The sequence below is a fragment of the Anopheles ziemanni genome, chromosome 2, assembly GCF_943734765.1.
Source record: "Anopheles ziemanni chromosome 2, idAnoZiCoDA_A2_x.2, whole genome shotgun sequence".
Lineage (NCBI taxonomy): Eukaryota > Metazoa > Arthropoda > Insecta > Diptera > Culicidae > Anopheles > Anopheles ziemanni.
In genome coordinates this window covers 22064739-22089101 of record NC_080705.1, presented here as the reverse complement: position 1 = coordinate 22089101, position 24363 = coordinate 22064739, and the positions used below count along the sequence as shown (strand labels likewise).

Sequence of the window (24363 nt, the reverse complement as noted above, 5' to 3'; positions counted from 1 at the left end):
GAAAGGGGCGGTTTCAACGGGAGCGAACCGAGAGTGTAATGACTTATTACGGAGATATTTATTTATGTATGCAAATTAATCAAAACATAAATTGACTTCGCCCGGGCGGCACAGTCGGCGGCTGTGAACGGTAGCGGCTTGGTGGAAAGCCTACAAGCATTTCGATGCGGCGACGTCGAGTTTTTCCGCGACGGCACGCCGGCGAACGCAGGACGCGCAGGAAGGAAAAATGATAATAAATTTTCACAACCGTTTTTCGTGACAGGCGCTCGGTACGGGAATGGCAAGCGTATTGGCAAACAACGGTTCGCAATGGCGCAGAGTTTGTAAAGTAAATTAGTTTTTGCTTCTCTCTTGCCGAGCGTTTTGTCAACTTGCACGAACCATTGCGCCTGAAGCGTATGCAATCCAACAAAGCATGCTGTGAACGCTGTGAAAGTTTTGTGTCGGAGGAAAAGTGTAGTTTTCAAACTTTCAATAACCTCTACGTTGTTCTCTGTTTGAATTGTTCAAATATAATATTCCTTCATAATAGTAAAATTACGTTTTTAAGTTGAAGAAAACTTTTCAAAGAAACAATTTTGAGCTATTCGCGCATATCACAAGAATGAATATGTAATATCGACTTCCGGACTTTGTTTCCAAGAGTTGGGTAAGTTTTATTTTTATTTACATCGTCGCTACTTCATCAACAATTGCTTTTTTTGTTGATATTTTTTTAACAAACACATGATGACGGAAAAATCGCAAAAAAAGGCAACCCCGGTAACTTTCCCTCGTCAGTCCACTATGATTCTTTGGTTCCGCCTAATAAGCAAACCAGTTATGTTTGCATCGAAAATAAATAGAACTCCCGAATGAATCACTCCATCCAAGAAAGCGATGACGTACACTCGCCGCAATTGAAACTTGAACATCCATGATTCACTTCCTTTGGAAAAGGGATTCAAGGCTCATCTCACGTTCGTTGGGAAATGAGCACCAACCTGCACTGTCTCACATTCACCGATGGTGAGATAGAGAGAACGGGAGCCAGTGAGCAAAGGCCGAACGAAAATGTGCACAAAGAGCAGACGAAAACAAAATGGTGTAGCCATTGCGTCCAATGCGAGCCCATCGGCATGTTTCGGTATGCTTTCCTTCTCACGGTGCGTTTCGAGAAATTCACCACGGTCTCTCAAATGCAACCGGTTGTTTTCGCCTTCCAGTTCTCAAAGTGTGTGTGTTTGAGTCTCGTTGCCGCCGCTCAAATGGGCGGAGTTTTCCGGGGAAACCTGTTTCCCTTTCCATCGCTCGCGATAACTTCCCCTTCTTTTGCTATGCACTTTCGTTGCATTCTGTACCCCTCGTTGTGGGTATGCGAGTGTGTGTGAGGACTGAAGAAACCTGCGCACATCCACACACACACACAAGGCTGCTTGCCAAACACACATACACACGGGACGGAACCTTGGAGGGCTCCGCGTAGTCGAGGCGCGCGCGCTCTTAGTTGGGAAGCGTACGCCTGAAGGCTCGTACCGAAGCGAAAGCCACCCCGGGAGCGCAGCTGTCGGATTTTGGTTCTCCATCGCACGCACGCACGCGTTGAAAGGTGCCCGAATCGCAATCCCCCACCCCCTCTCCTCCCCTCCACCATGGTGGTTCTCATTCCCACCGCAAGAAAAACGGCATCGAAAAAGGACACGGTGTACGACTGTTTTGTTGAGCGAAATAAAATCGCGTTTACAATTTGTGCGGTTATCAACGTGGAAAGTCGGCGAGAACCGCTGCTCGCCCAGTGAAAAGAAGTGCAGTTCCGAAGTGCAAGTGCAACCGCGTATTACCCGTGCGATGCGTTTTTGCCGTCGGTAGTTGCGAAAACTGAAAATTCCGAGTTATTTTTTGGTGTATCCACACGGTTTTTTTTTTTGTTCCGCACTCAGGACGAATCTTTTTGTCAAAGTTCTTAAATGAATTGATTTTTGCGAACCGGGTGAAGGAAAAACGTCTTCAAAATCAGGTCGGAAAACGCGATCGGTACGTTGTCGGCGGTGGGCGAAAGGCGCAGGAAAGGCGGCAAAATTGAGAGGCACAAACGGAAGCGTGAACCCGCGAGTAACCCGCTGGTAAGGACAGGTGGTGGTGGTGGCGGCGGCGGCGGCGCTTGTGGTGGTGTAGGCCTCCGGCCGGTCCCGGAACCTAGGCCCGGTCCGTTTCGGGAAAGAAGCACCGCGAACCGAATGCTGCTCGACACGTCGACCAAAGATGTTGGAAGCCCTGCCGGCGGGGTGGACACGGGAGAACGAGATGACCCTCGGATGATGGGGGCTGGTGCCGCTGCCGCTGCTGCCGCCGCCGCTGCGGCCCTTTCGGCGGCCAAGGGAGCGACGGACTTCTCGATAGCGGCGATCATGGCACTGCGGGAGGGCTCCAGCAGGAGCCCTCTGGAAGCAGTTTTCGTAAGTGGCAAGTTTGTTTTCGATTTTCTACCTTTTACGCTCAATTTGATCGGGACGCGTTATTGTGCTTAAGTCAAAGAGAAAGGCTGGTGGGAATATGGTTTTGCTAAATGAGATCAGTTTATTTTGGGCTGATTAAAAGTCGCAACCAGAATTACAAATGAGAACAATCCGAATTGCTTTAATCGAAAAATTAAGTTCTGCACGTTACAGTTAAACTTTCCTAATTATTTATAAACTTTCTTAATGTATCTACATTATCTTAACAATGGTTATGATTAAGAAATATAGCGAGGGAAAATCATGTAATTGTTTTTTAAATTACAGATTATAATTATAATATCTTTGGTGGAACTATTTCGCCTATAATATTATACAATTAAAATAAAAAAAGAAACCATTCTTAGCTACTCGAATGTAAAAGGACACGTGCATGTTTAGTTGAATCAATGAAAAACATAGCTCAAAAGGTACAATTTTGAAGATTTAAAATAAACAGAACCGGCGATATGTTTTCCATGACTCTTTAGAATCTTTTACATTTTCATGGTCCTTCCAAAGCATTCCTTCCACCAAACCCCCGAAAATAAAAAATAAAAACCCAAAATCAATTTAATGTAGACACAAAACTGCAATTAAAAATATTAACTAGAAAATGAATCATTCATAAGATCTCTTGTTTTACTATAACAATAATACATGTTTTTTTTTGTTTTCGAGCCTATCTACTGTATACATGTTTTCATCATAAAAAAACAACCTTGACGCAGTCGGGGACAAAAAGTGCCCTTTTCTTAATCATTAGCCAAGGAGATAAACTTTAGCTTTTACCCCTAGAGACCTCACTTGAACCAAATCGGTTGTGAGAAAAAAAATCCAAATTATACGCCTCACGGAAAATAATTGCTATCACTGCACTAATTGGCGTTGACGTACGCTTTTTGACATATTACCAATTTGCCGGCCCAAAGCGAAAACCCCGTCACTCTCGGCCAGTGTTACAGCTAAATTAGTGTGGCTTAAGTCACAGCGAAGCGGTGGGAGACTTGGGCAGAACACTTGCACCGGACATTTGATTCGTCCGTGCGCGAAAAAGGCGTTTCGGGTAGATTGGTTTTAATATTTGCATCAAACAATCAACGCAGGGTTCGGGTTGGCATTTTGTCGCCGTCGTCGTTGGGGATCGTCCACAGCGAGTTTGGTCCAAGTGCAACTGTGTAGTAGACACCCGTCCGGGCCACCCGCTGTTGACAGAAGGTTCGGCTTTAGCGTTGGGTCCACCCCAAACGGGGCTCCAAAGCAGCAACAACTGGGGAATTTCGCACAGCCACCGTTGCATAATCATGTTGTGGCCGCCAAGCCGCACCGGTTTTTAATGTTTGTGTGTGTGTACCTTTATGCTGCTGGAGCGGACACTTAATTGAATTGCGTCAGTCTCGGGACCACCCACCTGGTAGCCTGGTTTTAATCGAGCCGATAATCTATTTAAAATTGATTTATTCCGTTGAGTGTGGAATTTGCACCCTTTGGTTGCGTTCGCGCAAAAGGAGAGAAAAGGAGAGAGAGAGACAGAGTGAGAGTGAAAGAGAACGACTGTGGGCAGGGTGTGGTGTGGTCGGTGGGGGGTGGGGTAGGATATGCAAACAACCGGACAGTAGCCTGTCATAATTCAGGCTGCAATCAGCGACCACCCGAGCCCCACCCGTACGCCACCCCTCGACAACGCGCCCTCGAGAGGGAGCCGAAGGGTGTTCGGTGGAGCTAAGCGCTCGGAGCTGAAAGGCTCTAATGAACTCAGCAGGAGCGATGGAAAATGAAACGGGCTGCGGATAGGTTTTGCGGCCAATTTTTGCGACCGTTTGGTGCCATTCCGGTGCGAGTCCTCCGGCCTGGCGTTTACCGTTCACTTTATTGGGATTGGTGTTTGAGGGGTTTTATTACTCGCTCCCCCCGAAGCATGAAAGATCGGGTGAGCTAAGGAAACATTGTCGGTTTATGAGAGCTACAACAAAGAATGTATCATAACGGCAGTCATCTCATACCTCATGTATCAAAAACACAGCATTGCAATTGTTCAAGAAATATTTAAAATAGAAAAAATAGTTTTCATTAAAATACTGGTAAATCTGTAATACTTTTAAGCCTAGCTTCATTGCTTTGCTTTGAAACATTGTAAATTCAACTTTTTGACAAGTTCAATCTATTTTTGAAAAATTCATTTTTTCACATTAGTTGCATATTAACAACCTTTGCAAACGATAAAATGCTGTCAGTTGGTCAGACAGCTGTCAAAATGTGCGCAGTTGTGTTTTTAGGTCGGCGTGTGAAAAATAGATTTGCAAAAATTTGCACACCTGATATAGAGTTCGAGTGGATGGAAAATAGTTGTTCGTGATGATGTACAATGGTTGTTGATAAGATTTTGGTGAACACACTATCCCTCTGGTGTTTTTTTTACACTTAAATACTCAAATCAACACTGAATGCGCTTCTATTTGCAACGACTTTCGAATAGCAACGTCTACACGAAACGAAAAAAGTGACAGCAAAATCGACATTTTCGCGTTTATTTTTAGTCAATTGCGCCTTGTGTTAACTAAGCTAATGTTTTGATTATTTATTTATTAGCTTTAAAAGCAAACAGTAATTATTATAGTTGCAACCAATACAGTTTTATCCAACGTAAATGTCTTTGCAATTGATCTAAAAACAATTATATTCAGTTCTATATCACTTGAAAGAGGTTACAAATTGCTTAAAAAGACATCACTTTTAACAACTGTTCGCCCCTCGCTAAAATAATACAAAACTGGGTTTGACTTTTAAAAAACCTGTATAATTTTATCAATCATACAGCCATTACAATATAAATGGATTTAAGTGCCGAAAAATAGCAATGTAATTAAAAGTACCAGGTAATAAACCATTATTTAAATTGTGATATATAAATAAAGTTTAAGAAAATGTTACTAAAACTTTCATGCAGACCGAATAAAGTGGGTCAGCTTATTTTATAATCCGATTATGTAAATAATTAGTACAATCCAACGATTCTCTCATTTCGACCTCCTCCATCCCCATCAGCCAGCGAGGAGCAGAATAAAATATGATTATGTTTGCAGTAACAGTTTTATTTTTCACACCTGCTAACCGATCAACTTCACTCGTCTGTTTACCTACGCAATGATCTACTTGAGCGCCGAGAGTCCAGTACCATTTCCGGGTCTGTTCGCTTCAAATCGAAAAGATAAACACGACTCCAGTGCCGGTTCCGGCGTCAGTTGTTCGTCGGCATGTGCATGTTACGGGCCCATTTCGACGGTGTTGGTGCGAACTGTTCGCACTTTACCCCGGTACCCATCATTAGCATTATCGGAGCATCGCAGCTCCAAAAGACGCGAAGATGATCCATCCATGATGGTGATGGCGGTGGCGGTTGATGATGATGATGACGTCCGCCACAATCGCTTCGATAAACCCCCTTTCTAATGAGTGCGTGAGGGAAAAAAAATCCATTCGGTTGTGAGGTGAAAAAGTACGACAGAGCCATTCCTCACGCGAGCGGTAAACAGAAAAGATAAACCTCATTTCAGCCCTCCGAATCTCAGCTCCCTATCAGGAGTCTCGGAAGTCGGTTTGTGGCTCCCACTCGCATCGGGCTGTAAAGGGTTCGCATAAGGGAGAAGCTCACACCGAGGCAAAGCTAGAGGCCAACCCGTTGACAGAGAGTTCCTTCTTTCGTGCGTGCGTGAGGTGCGTGAGCTGTTGCGTATGCGTGCTGACGGTTGAGCGGAAACGGATTTCGGGGGCGAGAAAAATGCTGAAGGGTGTAAGGGAAAAAGTTGTGTCGATGAAAGCGTCCTGTTTAACCCCGATATAGGTGGAGTCGGGGTGGTCGTCGGGCAAATGGGTTTTGGAAACTCGAGGGACCGAACGGCTTGTGTTGCCGAAGTTGAGTAATAAAGTGTTGAAAAACTTTGTGGATTTACGAAAATCAAACCCCTTTCTGGAGGGAGTTCCCAGTCATTTTCTCAAACTCCCGTTTACTCGAAGTCAATTATTTTGCAACCCGTATTTGCGTGGTGCTTCCATTTCCCACCGAAAGTGTTGATGTTTTGTTGGCTCAAAGTGTTGCAATGTTTGCGTACGTCCGTTTGCGTTTAACGATTTGAGTCTCTAGTTTACTACCTTGCTCGTGAAGGCTTTCCTCCCGCAACAAAATGTCAATTAAAAGTGAGTTGCGATCGATCGGAGGCGTTTTCAAGGTGGAAAATGTGCCCCATTAGCCGGCTGTGGACCATTGAACAAGCGTTCAGTTCCGGATGTGTTGATCGTCAGGCGAACTTTATGTTTTCCTTCGCGAGAGTTCACCTCCGGTAACCTGTGGCGTAACAAACGAAAGTTCGAACCCGCGGTTGTCATAAACCAGGTTGGAGTCACGTTGCGAAGGTAAAGTGAAACTGGACCTCCGATCGATTGAATTAATTTTCACCCATCGACGCCCATTTACACCTGATTGGCTTTTATGGATTGCACAATTGGTTTCAATAAAACGAAATGTTGGCGAATAATTTCGAACCGGGTGAAGCTGACGAGCGATGAAAAATGGAGGAAAAAAGAAAAACCTTCCCCGCGAAACAAAGTCCAAGAACTGGTGAGTTCGTGTTGAGCCAAAGGCGGGGAACACCTACACGAAGCTTGTAGTTGCCTTCCATAAAGCAACGAAAATAATCATCAAGAATTACACAACACGATCATTGCTCCAATTAGGAGATGACACGGCTCAACCCGAGCGCCATTGCCGAGAAAATTAAATCCAGCCTCAGCCAGTTTGCATAAACATGCTGTCCAGGCGCACCGCAATTGCTTGTCCGTTTCGGTCATGAATATTTCTTCGCACCCTTCCACCGCCATGGGGCGAACGGTTTGTTTGGCGTTGTTAAATGGCGTCGCTGTCTCGTTGTGGCTCACGTTGATTTTTATTCACGTATTTATGATTTCCAACGGTTCCATCCGAAATGGTTGCTAAATGTCTCTATTGTTCGCCGGTTGGGATGGAAAGAATGAAAACCGGGAGGGGAGGGGGAGGGGGAGGAAAAAGTACAGGATAACAAATACAACAACGAAAGCATCTGATCTCCTCCCCTTCCCCCTCCCCCATTATTCCACCTACCAAAGCACGAAGCTGAAAGCCACCATCGTGTTGTGGTGCGTATTTTGTTTTTTATTGTTTCACGCCTAATTTAATGTATTCCATATTTCCATTCCCTTGGTTTGTGTTTGGGGACTAGCATTGGATGCACCCTTACTCCCGAGGGTGTGTGTGTCTGTGTCTGTGTGCGAGTATGTGAGGGAGTGGCGTTCTTTATTTATATATTTGCAACGTAATCGGAATTAATTTATGCGTATTAATGTTTGATTTATTAAACAAGCGGTAATCGCGGTGTTAATGGAATATTTAATTAGCTGAAACATGGTACTTCTCACCGGGGATGGCGATGATACGGGGTTGGGCTCACCGGAAGCAGGGGCTTGGGGGAAAGCACAATCACTTTGAAAAGGAATAATAAATTGCACAGCGAATGTAACAAAGACAAGGCCATTTATTAAAGTACAATATACGTTTGCTTGGGTTTCGATTTATCTTTCAGGTTCCCAAAACTCATCCTCCGACCGGCTCTCGGAGGCGGACGACGAGGTGGACGTGGACGTGGAGGAGTGCAGTGACTCGGAGGAACCGAAATCCTCCGACAGTGGCCGTGTGACCCACTCGCGGGCAACCGAAACCCCGAACAGTGTCTCCGTGTCGGACGAGGAGCGGCTTTCACCGGAACCGGCGCAGGTAAGGATCCATCTCCGGGGTTGCCCTTCCCTCCCTTAATGCCTTACCCGACACTCCACAATCTCAATCCAACCAGAAACGGCCTACGATCGTTGGATCCTGCAATTCCGACGACCTTCGACCGGTGCAGTGTCATCTGGAGACGAAGGAGCTCTGGGACAAGTTCAACGAGCTCGGCACGGAAATGATCATCACCAAGACGGGCCGGTAAGTGACGTCTTCCTTTGCCTTCGTATAGGTGGCCACACACAAGCGTGTGTGTGCTCGCGAGTTCGTATGACGGAAACGGGAACATCTCTATCAAACGATCATTATCAGGGTGCGGTCGGGAAAGTGTCGGAATTAGGCGTCATTTTCCGGGTGGGATTAGGGTCAATAAATCATCCGTCCACCTTTCCTTTCCTACGTTTCCTTCACGAATCCTTCGACAGCCAGCGGGAATTAGGGGAAGAAACTGCACTTTTGACTGTTTTTCCGGTCGAGAAAGCAAAATAGGAAGCGTGGGGCGATCGGGAAGTGAAAAGAATACTTGAAGGAGTCGGAACGTTGAATTGGTCATTAGGCATGATTATGAGGAGTGGAATTAGCTGCATACATTCTCAAGACATCTTAATTCTCGCGTCATAGATGGTTTATTTTGTTCAAAAATTAAGAATCAACAGACAGTGTATTACAGTCATTATCAAATCGTTTTGAATAATTCTTCAGTTACATTTATATAAATGTGTTAATCACTCATACTTAGAGTACTCATGTTTCAAGTTTTCTTTCGGTGAAAAATGTCTGTAAACTGTAAAAACTTTGCATGGGAACTATCAATACAAACCAACAACAGTGATATGAGACTTTTCAAGATACTTGGCTAGATAGTAAATTAAAAAGGTCTGGCAACAAATTCCAAATTGAAAGCTCTACAATATGAAGATGTAAATGGCTTCCAGAGGGAACCTTTTTAAAGGGATTGATATCCCTTCTTATATAAAAACAAACTTCCTACCAAAACGCGATGGCGTCCCAGTTTCAAGGGTGGTAATTTGTTTTCAATTTGAAAATTTAATGCCTTGTTTTTCAGTTTGATTTTCAATTACTTTGCCGCTGGAGTCGGACATTTTCATTGGGTTTGTTTTTGCTGCCGTCCGTGGCGCAAAACGGCTCGATTGGGTCCTGGGAAATGGCAGTAACACGTGGCACTCTCTCACGGCTTGTGACGATGACGCCGGTTTCGTTGCATTCGTTTGGCATGGAATGATTTAGCTTCATTCTCGCACGAATGTTCGAATGGAAAGCGCAGCATGGGCCGGTGGAAAACATTCCCACTAGCCGCTCGTAGATGGGAGCGCTTCTTAGTGTTACAATTTAGTCCTGGAAGAGAATGCGACACGATGGAAAAACCAACGCAGAGGGACTTCCTGCAAACAGCCTAAAACCTAGAGCCAATGCAAGTGGTCGCTTCTGGGTCTGACGAAAACGTTTGCCCGGCTAAAGGATGGGCCCGTGTCAACTGGAGCCATACCGTTTCGTCCAACGTTACTTCGAGCAGGACAATCGGCACAAACAAGCCATCGCATGTGGCTGGAGGTTGGTGTTTTTGTTTTGTTTGGTTTTCGTGTTTCCTTTTTTGGGGGTTTTCACCCTAAGGCCCCTTTAAATTTTTCCACAGTTCCAACTCAATCCAATATGTCGTTTGTCAGTTTAAATTACTCAAAAAATCCCCGTTTTAGCTCGCTGCTAGGAGAAAAGCTGGGGGGAATAGAAACTCGTACTGACTCCTCCTACACCGACATGAAAACAGATCATTCTTCATCGAGCCGACATGTCGGTTTCCTTCAATTGCACTTCGTGGTTTTTCCTTTTTACTCGCGAGGGAAGAGTTTCCCCGTTGGTTTTATATCACTTCAACAATGTTTCCATCGGGTGGACGTTTAGTAAACAAGAGAATGTCCTTTCGAGAAGGGACAATGTAAAATGGATGACAATCACGCTTGAAAAAGTGGAAAAAAATATGAGAGTTTCCTACAATTCCAGGAAAAAGTAAAAGATCGTTAAAAATGAAATCATTTCAATATCTAACTAATTTTTCTGTAGTTTTCTGACGTTTTAATAAATATTCTGGGAAACTCCAGAGCACAAGTTACCTACAAGGAACCTAAAGGTGATGGTTGTTCTTCACCCTCAATGATTGACTGCTCGATTTGAATCACATTAATGTTTAATGAGAATGAATGAACAAGCGTGAAAATTGCCCTAATGTCTTGGAAAAACGAACGGTCCTTAGAGGCTCAAATCGTCCTTTTTCAATTTACACTCCAAACACTGAAAGGTGTCCGTTTACCTTACGGGTAATGGACGCGCTGGCGTGTAACCGATCGCAATTAAACTGCCAACCGAAGGTGTTGCAGGTAGAGTTGATTACAGTGAGTCTTTTGACCCGCGCTTTTATTGGCTGTTGGTGTTACATTCCTTTGCCAAACCGATTGTTTTAATAATGAAAAATGAAAGTCGGGCACGGAAAAGCATCGTCTTGAGGCGTGTGCATTTTACATGAGTCTAGGTGTCAGTGAAAAAATAAACGATTCCCATCCGGTGGCATTCCCAGCGTTGTCAACATGTTAACGTTGGCCGCACCAAAGAAACATTCAAACTGTAAGGGAAGTTATAAAAAAATAGATCGAGCCTTAGTCTTGTGTTCACCATGCAAACGATATAGAAAAATACCCACAAACAACGCCACAAACAAAGGTGTGTAAGGCACTCATTGGCTGCTGAAGGCTCAACCAGCAGCCGGACGTACGTTGAAGCCACCCGCGGTGCACTTTTAGGATTGGCTCCTTAATTAGGCAAAAGGTGTTTATAATCGACGCGCCCGAACGAACGAACGAGCGAACGCTCCGTTTCCGAAAGCCTTGGGGATTTTAATTTACGTACCTTCGCGCCCTGTTGTGGTCCTGTTGTGCAGCTTTGATTGTTTTCTTTTTCCCTTATGCCTCCAAACCCCCCTTACTTTTTACGGGAAGCTTTTCCGTCGCTGCAACCCACGATTGCGTTGTGCGTTGGGGTGAGGTACAATAAAAAATTAATAAGATTACATTTATAACGCGCCCGCGTGTCGCCAAAGAAAACCAACCTCCGGCCGCAGCGACGGGCGCAAATGAAAACAACACCAAAGGTTTGTCACCTTAAATTGCTGATAAGCTTCACGGATTTTTATTGAGCCGGTAGTAAATTTAAATTTAATTAAACAACCGTTCCACCGGAAAGGAGTTGTGGAGTTTGAAATGAAAAACAAATCGCTCCTTCCACGATTTGTCCATTCACCAGCCGGGAACCCGGGCCGGGATCGAAACGCACATGTTGTTCCGGGTAGATAAGGACCTCGTGAAAACAGCACTCCCTCCGCCCCGACCCCCGGGGGGTGCAAACGATCGGCGCGCTCGATCGCTCGGGGATTAGGTTTTATCGAATAATTTATTGCCTTAACAAGAATTAAAATCAATGCCCGACTCGCTGCGCGATCGAGGGGTATTCGGGGCTTGACGAAATTAGTTAAGGAGGCTTGCCTGAGCTGGCCTCCTAGGTCTTGGGCTCGGGAGGATCGGACGGGTTTTGTTTTTGTCGTCCCAATCAGCTCACTCGATTACGATCGGATGATTTTTCTCACTTTTCACTTAGTTGATTACGGTGCGTGCGTTTGACGCGTGATTCGACAGAAGATAAATCAATTGTTTCCAGCGTGTTTTCAATCATCGTTAAACGGGTGCGTTTTTATTGTTACATCACACCATTCAATCAAAGGGATTTCATAAAATAAGTGTTACCCGGAACTACTTGTGTTGAGTTTGATGAGAATGGGATGGTTTTACTGAAGCAAAGTTTTAAAATAATTTGCTACCACTTTTAACTGATTTTTAATTCACCCAAAACATCAACCATCCTATCCCAGATTAACGAAACCACGCTCAATACAGGCTTTGGCACCTATGTTAAGCTCTAACCTACCGATGATTGAAATAGCTCAAGGAATTCTGTCTGTAACTCATCTGACTTTGTTTCTAGCCCATCTGGATTTGTCTCCAGCCGAAAACAGGAAATAAACAAAGTACAGGAAAAGACCCGAACATGGATTCATAAACGAGAGGTGCAGGTTTTTTGCTTCAGACTACTTTGTTCAATCAGAAATCTATTTCAATTGAAGCACTGAATGTATTATTGTAAACCTACACGGCATGGAAACCAAAGAAGTAAAACAGAACATAAAACGATTGGTGGTCATTGATTTGATGATAAAACATACAAACTTTGTTATAGTTTGAAGAACACCTTCATATCAACCACTGAAAATTCAGACGAGACGAATGTACATAAGTAATGTTTGTTCTGCATCTGCGAAGTCTTGAGTAGGTATTATAAACGTCAAACTTTAGTCTGCTAGCCTCGGTTTTCGTCGCTGTCAAAGTCCCGTTTGGTGACAAAAACCGAGGCCAGCCTGTAATTGTGGTTATGCTATATTTTAAAACTCCAAAAACCAAAAATATTTGCACACATACGTATGTTAACACAGAAGGCAGCATTGTGATGTTTAACTCAGTGGGATAAACGCATTCTCTTATCTGTTAAGTGACTCTGGTTGATCTAAGCTGGTACGTTTAAGCCACCGAGTTAAATATCACGATGCTGCCTACCTATTTACGTACGCATGCACATACAAAAATTATACGGAAAATCATTCAAAAATACGTAAGAATAACTTTAAAGCATCCAAAATAATGTGTTTGTTGTTCTTGGAGTTGTACAATATACCATAACCACCATTACTTTGTTTATTCACTGGGTTTTGGCTTGAGATAAACCCCCCCCCCCTGTTTTCCTGTTAGAGACAAAGTCAGATAAATTAGAGACAACAGTTGATGAGTTATTTCAAAACAAAGTGCGTTAGAGACAAAATCACCCGTTTTCTAGGCAAAGTTGGCTGGCAACGCCTGTAATTCAGCGCCAGCCGGGTCTTTCATCAAATTGAAATCTTATACACAGGAGATAATCAATCGCGGTCGTGCGTCACCCGGGAATGCGTGTGTCGTCCGGAAACCATCGATACGGTTACGATAAACGACGAACCAAAACTATGCCAGGCCCTAGAAAACCAGGTGATCGCACTATCGTATCGTCGGTTGGAATCGGTTGGTTTTTTACGAGTCCCAGCGCGAACCGTGCTCCATCCGACGGCCGTCCACGGCGTTCGAAATTTCGGCTGCGGCTCGGGAAACCCACCGCGAAAATGGGCAGCTGTTTGGCCGAAAATGCGCGCATAACGAATCTCGAGGCGCTTGATTTATGGCCCGTGGGACGTGGCTCCAAGTGGCCATTATCTACAGCGTGTGCGAGTGTGTGTGTGTGCCTTAGTGTTGGTGCTGGAGTCACCCTACCGGAGCAAGGGGAGCTCCCGTTCGTTGTCTTGTCGATTCTAGCAAACCCGAGCCCACGTTTGGGATATAGTTTCCACAACCGTCACAACGGGCACTCATACATAAAACATACGCCGTTTGACCATGTTTCCCGATGGTTCCCTCGACACCTTTCTTGCCCTGTTTTCCTATCCCCCACCCCGGGGCGTATTCCTCCGGAGATTCGGAGGTGCGCGTTTTATCGTGGTTTAATTAATTGAGATTAGTTTACTGTCGCCGAAATGAATCCACGAGCCGCGAATGTAGCCCTGGCTGACGACATGGTCCGCGGGCAACGATGTTCGTAGGAAGGAAAGAGAGAAGGAGACTGACAAACAGAGACGGTGAGAATTCCCAAGCCTCCAAAGCACGAATCCGGTGTTGGAGGGTTCGATTTCAGACAACTTTCCCCCCCGATTCGGCGGTCGTACGGCGCACCCGAAAGCCGGAAAAATTATGCTGATTGAATTGTTGTGCCATAAAATGAGCAGCTGCCAAACCGATCGAAAAAAGCCCGAGCCGCGCGATCGAGGATTTTGCAGGAGCGCGTTGGGTGGCGCCGCGAATGCAATTTCGGGCACCGGGAAACCTCGGCCGAACGAGCGTATTTAGCTGATTATTTTGCAGCCTCCTAGATTAGAGTCCTCTCGGGAGGGTTGGAATTGGAACGGGGAGGGCATCGGAGCAGGACATATCAGCAGGAGAAAAGACAGACATTAGCCTCCAAATGAAGCCATTTCGAGCTGGAGCCTAACCTTCGGTCCGGTTGTGCCTCCCGCCGCCCCAAGATGCTGCGTGCTCCGTTCTTTTTGGTATCGATCGTAAATTAATTCAATTGCAGTAGGCTTATTGAGTTTACGAGAGGCCTTTTCTTCGCGTTTTTTTCCCCCGCCTGCACTATATGACGTCTGATGAGGGTAGTTTTTGTGCGTGGTATAAAAGGCTAAGCACACCACCGACGTGTTCGTGTTCGTGTCCCTGAAATTGCACCCCGAAAATCGCACAACAGAGCGAGCGATGGCAAAACTACCACGAGAAAGATGGGGCAGAAAACGAACCCCGCAAATCTTCGATCATAAAACAGAAGTTCGCCAAAGAAAGCGGAGGTTCGTTCGCTTCACCTTCACCGTGAATAAATATACTGATCATTTTTATAACGCGACACATCGGAAAGGCGATCGTGCTCCCATAACCGATCGGATTGCCTCAACCATCGTCAGGGTGCATCAAGGCGCGCGTTGAAAGCCAATTTGAAGAGACGGATTTAGTGGGGGAGCTAAAGCCGTTGCCAGCTTTACGAGCGACTCCCGGGTGAGGTCGTTTTACGGCGCGATCCGTCGACACGAGGGATCCGTTTGTGATCTGTCTGATCCGATGCATCCTAACATCGGCCGGAGACATTACTGTTTCGGTTTATCGCTTTATTGGCCCGTGGAGGTGCATTTGTGGTGTGATGTTACCTTTTTCTTTTTCCTTTAAGTCACCCGGGGCCTTGATTGTGGCTAATTCCTGGTAAAGTCCTGCACGGTCATTACCGCGCAAGACTTACGTGTGCAGTGTTTGGAGCGCATTGGAGCAGTTTGAACTCCGGCAAAGGATACGTTCGCTTCAGAGCACATCAAAGGCTTCCTCGAACTCGAAAGCTCAAGGTCTCCGGAGTGCGAGTTCTACTCGCACAAACCTTTTCCCTATGATGGCACGCCAACACACTGGCCACACATCAATCTTCTTTCCAGCCGAAGACAGCTTAATTAACACCCTTTTTGTCCGGGGCGGCGTCGACCTGCCATGGGTGAACCGAAGCCCAAAGGGGGATTTTTGTTCGGAACCGGGAGGTTAAGCTCAGCTTAAGCTCGGCCAGATCAATTCTGAGCCGAGTGAACCGAAGGGCTGGCCTATCATCAATTACCGGTGTGCCATCGGTGTTGGCTTATGGGCCCTTCCGAAACAACAGGATAACGTGCGTAATGATTCTGGGCCAGTGGTGTCGAACTGATCACCTTTAAAATATCCAAGAATGATATTTCGAGGGGAGCAAAAACACTGGAATGATTCAAGTCAAACCTAAGTTTCTCCTAACATGAGCTCTACATTGCAGCCCGACGTCCCACTTCAAAAGTAGCCCAGTTTCTGCAGAACAATCACGCCAGCAAAGCACGACAGAGGTAGGATAATATTGGGAAATATACATGACATTGCGGCGCAAACTTGGCCCAAAAGTTTTGCTGATTTACCATTGCAATGATTGAAATTAGTTTAGTAACGTTTTTTATGCACCGTGGGTGAGTTTGCCGCTTACACATTTAAAATTCACTGAGAAAACAAACTAAAACTGACAAAGACGATATTTTGCTCCACCATACGAGGTGTATATTTTCCGTCATCTCATCCTTGTTGAAGTACAGTTTGTTTACGTTTCGGTGACAGAAAAAACGTTGGTAAAAATATCAATCAAAATGGAATTTTATAACTGAATAACATTCGTGAAGAGTAGAAATAAGTAGTGAAACATAAAGTCTGATGTTTCGTGGTGAATATTGCTCATTTTGTTATAGTTAATTTTTCGGTTTGTTTACGTTTTGTTCTACTGTGAGTTTGTTTACGTTTCGAATATAACATTTGACAAGAACTAACGCGAGATCGCGTTTGGCGACAGTTTCGCTGTTTCCATTCCTGACATTATCTATCGCGCTGCAGTGTAGAGCTCGTTAAAGAACTGTTCTCGTCTATCCAACTCATGAGAACTTCAATATGTCATTCCTTCCAAATGCGGGGTTCGCTAGCCCTGCCTTCTGTAAAACATCACCAATCCAAAACATTCCCTCATGCCCTCCCATTCGAATCGGACGCTCACGACGGTTGGATAATCGTTTCCAATAAGCTGTCGATGAGAGTGTGAAGAATCTAAACGCCTAATCGTTAGTGTCACCCACCGAAACCGGAGATCATCGGAATGCCTCCCGTTTCCCGAACCTCGTCCGGCAACGCTCCGCTTTCCAAACGTCCGCTGTCTAGCCGTCGGGCCGGCTTAAGCTTCGCCAACGAAACAAACATAAATTATGCAAATTCAGTGACCACACTGTCGATCGCCTCATGCCATCGATCGCTCTTCTCTTCGGTTCCCCGTTGTCGTCGTCGTCGTCCAGAGGTGGCAACGATTTGTTGGCATCTTGTTTCGTACATTTGTTTGGGTGCTGTTTTTTATTTACGCTCCTTTTCTTTTAATGTGAGGATTTTAGTCACCTGAAACGCGCTCATTATCTGATTAATTTGTAAATTCATTAATTTTCCATATCTTCCCGAAGTGATCGCCCTCGTCGTCGTCGTTGTCGATGGTCGATTCGAGCTTGTGTTTTCTAATGTGTGGCCAGGTTGGAGGACTGATCGTTCACCCATCGATGAAAGGTGATACCTTCCGCTGGCCGTAGACTTTTGTCGAAGAAAAATCGTCTTCCGAACGAGTGTTGACAAAGTGTTGATCGAGTAACGATCGAACGCATACTAGCGCTCCACCTCCAACCTCAAACGCCGAGAATCTACGGGCGAGGATTAAGAAGGGAACCTGTTCGTCATAAATTACGACCCGGTTGTCAACGTGTCCATGCAGCGTGTCAGCGTGCAAAGCGTCCGGCCGAAGTAATGGCTCAGTTTTCCCGGGCTGACAATGGTGGTCGGTTTGTCGTGCAAGAGATCCACCCCGGGGCTGGTGGTTCCCGAACCTGCCACTTACCGTTCTGTGGTGATGGTTGGTTGTAACCCCGGGGTTGGTGGGACTCCCGTTGATCCCGGGGTCCAACCCGACACGGGTAACTATGCAATAGGCAACATTCTTTTCTGCACGGCAGGAGGTCTTCGACGACGATCGGCGATAGAATACCGCTGCGCAACCGGTTGACAACTGAGGCATGCAGCTGGCATTTTGTTGTTGCTGCGGCAACAAGCCGATAGGATCTCAAGGTGGTCGAGAATAATTTACACGATTAAGGAGTTGATCGGCGTTTGCCTTAATGAGTGTTTAATTACCATTATTGAAATGCTTTTTAATTGCGTTGCATCAACAACATAAAATGGCAGAGAACAGAGTAGATAAATTTAAATAAACTTCTTTGATACATAAATCCTAACCAATTGCTAACAAACTGGTTTCAAAAACTGGCAACATGGTTGCATCTTCGACACTTTTACTTACCCCTTCACCGGACATGGCCATGAAAACAATGTCATTTTCACCACCTCCAACGGCCGACATTACACCACCCGGTCGCAATTAGAGCATTATCGTTATTTATCGCACATAATCACCTTTCGGTGGGATAGAATTGTCAGCGGCAAAAAGAAAAGTTGCCACGCTCGCCATTACCTCCCTGTTTTTTGCCAGTCGTTCACTTTCCTTCCGTTTCCTTATGCCGTCAACGCGTCCACGGGCAAATAAATTACGAAAATTCAACACCACCCCTCTCGTGGCCGCGCTTTCCCTGGCCCTTGGACACAAATGGTCCTTTTCATCGCAAATGCGCTTTTATTTTTTTCAAGTCACCCCACCCCTTTGGTATGTAGATTTCCCCCTTTCCGGCACCCCTACCCCAACCAGATGCGTGGGGTGGCCGAAGTGACAAGAAATGAAATGTGGTGGAAAATTATGAGCGCAAGGAATGGGAACGTTACAAACTCACAGCCATCACCGGAATGGCAGTTGACAAAGTTTTCTTTTTTCACCCGTTGCCCACAATTGCCAGGTAATTTAGATTTTAGGCCAGCGACAGGGAGGAACGGTGGGCGAGGAAAAGCGAAGGGAAGGCCTAGCCCGGGTGCATATGAAAATTTCCCAACGACATGCGAATCGATCATTAGCAGGTATTCACTCAAATGCGGGCCACGCGGTAATGGCTTCACTGGCTTCACTTTCGCCCGGCGGTTCCGAAGACCACCGCAAGGTTGGTGGCGAATTTTCCAAGACACTTTAGCCGAGCCGGTGGGTTCGGGTTCTCGGACCACCGACGACGAAGACGGGACGGGTTGATTCCGGTTGATTCGGTGTCAATCTGACGAGGGCACGCGTGCTGGTTTTTGAGCACCCGAGGTCAAATTAAGTCATTTCGGGAACTCCAAGGCACCAAGGCAGTTCGTGAAAACATTTCGGAACATTGGTCGTAGAGTTAATGGAACAACGTTTATTTGTTCTTTGAGTTTCCATACCTCGAATTTCTAGTAGCACGCGCTTCATCGAACGGAAAATCGCAATCAGCGGAAGCCGGAGCGGGAAGAAAGGAAACAAAAAGACAAATTCACAAGCTCACAAAATACCACCCCGAAAGGGTCTTTTCTTTTTTTGGGGGGGGAAAGCAAAGGGTTACCATACGCACACGACAGGCCACCGAAGGCACCGAAGATTAATCACCAGCGCGAGTGGCGAGGTTTATTCTCATCATAAATAAACATCTACTTAAATCCTTCCCCGGGCGTTCCGGGCCTTTCGCTGAGAAGGATTCCGGTACGCTTCCGAGCCGGAGAGGCCAGAACTTGGCAAAGTTCGTAGCCAGCACGGAGGGACCCGATCCCAGCGTCGATGGGTCCGCTCTCGCGTAAGAATAATGACTATTTTGACGTTTCAATATAGGTACACAAATATAAGAATAACGATGCTCATTTGTTACGCTTCATCGCGCGCACTGGAACTGTGGCGTCCAGTGTGTTGGGACGCATGGACACATTGGTGGAAGGTCTTTTTCTCGTGTGTTAAGGTTCTCATTGAGGTTCTTTTCGCTGGCAGTTGCCGTTTTTGGAATAACGTGAAGAAGGGATGAGAGGTTTCGAGAAGTCGTTCCAAGGAGTCTCCGAGAGTTCGAGCAAATTTTTCATTTTATTCTAACATTGAATGGAAAATTTAAAAGCATTTCTTAAATATAAATTAACATTAATATAAACTAGTTGAGGTAAAAAAATTAATAAAACATAACCAGCGGCCACCTCTAGGGCGTTCGGAAACGGATGATATCACCCTGAACTGCGTAACGAATCGATGGGACAAATGCGAAGACGATGCTGCTCACTACCGCCTTTTCTCAGTAGTTGCGGGCTTGTTTGTGTGTGTGTGTAATCGTATTATCCTGCGTTTTCGGGATTTTTTCAATTAATTATTTGTTTGGAATTTTAATTTCGTTCCACCTTCACAAATCCCGGGCGGTTTACAATCCCGCGGGGTTTGAAAATCGAAAGGAAAGACACACACCGAGTCCCGCCTTGGGTACCCTTTTTGTGGAAGGCAAAATACCCCCGGGGTAATGGAGAAGGGAGTGGAAGGGAAAATATGACACACCGAGCGAAGAAAGGAAACGACAACGAGCGGCCATTTGTAGCTGCATTTTTATGGCCACCACCGCAAACACCTTGGGCGTGCGCAGCAGGATCGAAACCGGTGGGGCCCCCCCAGGCTGCGGGTCCAGTGTCCCGGAGGGATAAATATTGTCACCTTCGGGTTTCCGTTGTGGCACGCATTGTCCACAGAGTCCGAGAGCCCGACCCTAAGGTTCTCGAGAGGAAAAACGGACGCAATAAACAAATATGAAAAGTTGCATGAAAGAGTCGAACAAATGTACTCGTATTTATCACGCTTGTTCGGGTTTTGCCCATCACGGAGGGATGTGGGCTTCTTGGGGTTCGCTGCGACGTTTCCGTGCCAACAAGTGTTGAAAGACAGATACGGCCACCCACGGGCACCCCCCTCCCAAGGGGTGGACGAGCATCGGACGAGCACGAGAGGATTGGTTTGGGAGATGTCAGGAAGCCGATCCCCGATGGACCACCGATCCGGATTCGATTTTGTCTCACACTTCCAGAGTGTTTTGAAAAATTTGCTAAAATTAGAGGCCCCGAAATTATGGGTTTCACTCATTTTTTTTTCGCTCTCCTCACCCAATCCTCGTTCACCTCGACGACGTTTTCTTTGCAGTGCGCGGATGGATGAACGGTTCGTTTAGGAGCAAGGCACCCGAACCGATATTCTCGACGATTCGGTTCAAATGGTGATGACTGACAGGCGGCGCGGTATCGACGCCAATCAGGGTGTTCCCGGAACCCCGAGGGCCATCACTCAAAAACAAAACAAAAACAACAACAACAACAAAAAACAACCACCGTCCGGACATAACCGAAACCGCCGCCGGGCAGGTCCAAGTTCTCGCCGGTCCAAGAATCGGAGTGTTGTGTCGAAAATAGTGATTAGTACTTTTTCGGGTACGGGTTTTGGAAGACTTCCCACCGTTGAGGAAAGTGTTAGAAAAGGCGTTACCCTGGGCGCGATGGTGCGGTGTGGCCACTTTATTATCATCAATTTCCGCTACCCGGAACAGGCGGAGGGGAGGAAAGCTCATCACGCTGGCGAAGGAGCGGTTAAGACATTTCGATCATTAGCGGGATAATAATATAATTTCAAAGAATCTCTCGTTTTTTTTCCCTCGAAACTTCCGCGCCTTCCGGACGGATTGCCTTCCTTCGGTGTCAACGATGGTGGTCACCGAGCGTGAGGTAGTTCTACGTGGTAAATCCATCAACAGCTTGGGCGATGATAATACTTCTAGAAGATTTTTTTTGTGGAGACTGCAAGGCTTTAAGAATGTAAAAACTTCACAACAGGAATGAACACTGGGGAACAAAGCATTAAAATATCGCAGAAATGCTTTTAAAAAAGAATGTACCACCATCAGAACAGGTGCTGACCTAGAAAGCTAATAGCAAGACAAGATGAAAAAACGCGCTCATAATTTCATGCGAAACACTTTCCCTGTCGGTACCTGCTGGAACGTACATACTTCACCGATAACTTGTTTACATGCACTTCTGGAGAAATTACCCAACACATAGTAGTGGCCCGTCGTTAACCTTGGCCGGGCGTGTACGCGACCGGATCCCAGCAGAATTCCTCACCTCGTGATGAGCCCCGGGAACAGCATATCGTTTCCAAATGCATTTACAAAGTCGTTTATCACCCGATATCGCCGGCGTGGCACATAACCGACCCTAGTACATCGAAATGCAAACCGAAATAACTTCATCAACTTCTGCCACCAATTCATTAACCCGGGGAACCTTTCCCGACGGACTCCTCGAAGGTGAGTTCATAAATATGTTCCCCGGGTTCTTAACCGTTTTATGCGAGCTCGGTGGGCAGTTGGGTAACGAAAAAGAGAGGGGAGAGGGGGGGGGGGGGACGAATGAAAACATCACCACCTTCTCCGGTCCAAGTGCACACATTTATAGGCTTGTACGCATGGTGCTCTTCCTTCCGATAAACTTTAACTTCATGCACTCAACATGCTCAACAACACCTTGAAGCGCATCCGCGAGCGCATCGAAAACAGCATACCTCAGGGTCATAATTAATTTACAATCCCTCCTCCCCGTTGCCCCCCTCGACATTCCTCGGCCGGGGACGAGTCGCTGAGTCCCGTTTGGTGCGCGCGCGCGCGCGCTCATGAGCATATGAAGCATATCCAGGCTGGTCTCTGTTTTTTATCCATCCGATCTTCCGATGTGTGCGATTATCATACGCATAGTTCGTGGTCTTTTATGCTTGTTTTCCGTTTTTATTGCCTTCCGAAAAATTATAACCGGACCCGGTTTTCTTTATCTCCTTGTGTTTGTCCCGCGCGAGGTCAAGCGTCGATCCGTTTAACATAGTTCGGAGTTGTAAAAATTTGTTCCATTTCAATTTTTACTCACTTCAAAGTTGTCGCCCCGTTCGAACGAGGGGACGGTAAAGGGAACGATCGTTATCGAGGGCCTTAATAAATGTAAATGCCCCAAACCGACGGAGGGATCAACGCAACGGTCCTTTTGCCAGCGGGAACAGTGAATTTGTATGTGAGTGTTTTTTTTCTTCCTATTTTCTTCCGTTTTTTATCCTCCGGCGTATGTTTGCAGCATAACTTTTAACGCCTCGTACTCACATAATCCCGTGTGTGTGTGTGTGGTGTTGAATGTCCTCGCAGATACGTTCACAATTCGTCACTCGACAGGTGACTCCGGGCTCCGAGGAAGAAGGACACTAAGAAACGCAAAACGGAAAAAACGAAAAACACATAAACCGATGCCAAACGGAACACCCGTCGCGGTTCCGATGGCGTGGGTTTATTGTGGCCGGTGAGTGGCTTTTATTTGTGCAAATCCAAACGTGCAGACGTCGGTGCGTTCCGTCGAATTAATTAACCTTTTTGGCAATTCGGTTGTTCCCGCATCGCGATAATAAAACATCCCACAGCCAGAAATAAAGAACGCGCCGCGGGTTAAGCGAGGAAGGATTCATAAATTTCTAAGATGATCCACGAGGCGGGTGGGAGGAAGAATAAATAAATATTTGCACACATGAAGGCGAAGGAGAGATGGAGAGAAAGAGGCCGAGAGAGTCATCCAAACCCACCGGAAGGCATCGGAGTCTGCTTCTGCCGTTTTCCTGCCGTTTCCCGCTTAAAAGTGGCAAAACGATGATGGCATTTAATTAATATATTATTTATTATAACTAATTTACGATTTCGTTGCGCGCCACCGTCTCGCCGGATGCAAACGAGATGCTGTTTTGCATGCGTGCATCTGCATGGTTGCAACCTGGAACGGCAGGTTTCTTCTACTTGACTCTCAACCCGTTCCCCTGCAAACCTCTTCTCACCTCACGTCGAGGGAAGGACGATAAACATTTACGATTTCCCTAAACGATCAGTTGTCCCGTGCTTCGACATGTTCGGGACGTAATTTCGTTTGCTCCGCTGCTGAAGAAGGTGTGCGATTATTTACACCTCGTCGACGCTTTCGGAAATTTATTTCTTATTTTTTTTACCGACGAGCGAAGCGCTGAACATCGATAGAAACAAGGTTTAGTTACCATCAAGCCGAGCGGCGTTGGTTCGGTACCGGTTTTTAATTTTCCGCATCATAAACAGTCAGCCTTCCTCACTTTTTCTTCGTCAGATGTTGCCCCTTTCTTGGCGTAATGTGCACCTATTAAAGGGAAAAATGAACGAATCATTGCTTTGTGACGACAGATGGTTTTAATGTGCTCATCGAAGAAACCATTTTCTTCGTATGGGGGTGTTCTATCAAGGTTTTCGCGCTCCAGCCATAACCATTGGAGGGTGCATTTGGAGGTCGTTTCCTCAATTAAACCATGTTCTCTATTGTCGATTATTGCCACAGAAGGTTGTGATTGTAGGTAATTGAAATTTCCTTCTATTCAATCGTCGATGGATTGAACTCGATGAACTCCAGTTTCGATTCCGAATGAAGATAAGTGATTTTAGATAATCCAGAACTATTGCGATACGTAATCCATACGCTTCTATCATCCTATCCTGTATTTTTTGATGCCACCATTGAAACCAATTCCGTTTAATCTTATAGCGTATGAGAACCAGCGAGGAAAAGCGAAAACCGTTCCGAAACAAATGATTATGTTTAATCATAATCATTCAGTGGTAAATTGAAATCAGTTTTCCTACATTCGAAGGGCAGGAGGGGGAGAAGAATAATGTGGGTGCCGATGAGGCAAAATGTGAAGAAAACGGCGATTGAGAAGGCAATATCCGCTAACGGGCCGGAAAAGTCGGTGCCGAGGCCGGTTGTCGGTTTCGGAAAACGCCGGGATAATTAGCCGGAT

At 45.9% G+C, this 24363-nt stretch overlaps 1 protein-coding gene across 1 annotated transcript in view; it reads left to right on the top strand.

Moving 5' to 3' along the window:
* Positions 1–2300: 2300 nt before the first annotated feature.
* Positions 2301–24363, top strand: part of LOC131293177 (T-box protein H15-like) — a 44270-nt gene continuing 22207 nt past the window's right edge. The window contains exons 1-3 of the mRNA XM_058321256.1: positions 2301–2445; positions 8090–8280; positions 8357–8487. Coding sequence (XP_058177239.1) covers positions 2301–2445; positions 8090–8280; positions 8357–8487 — 467 coding nt within the window. The remainder of the gene's footprint in view (positions 2446–8089; positions 8281–8356; positions 8488–24363) is intronic.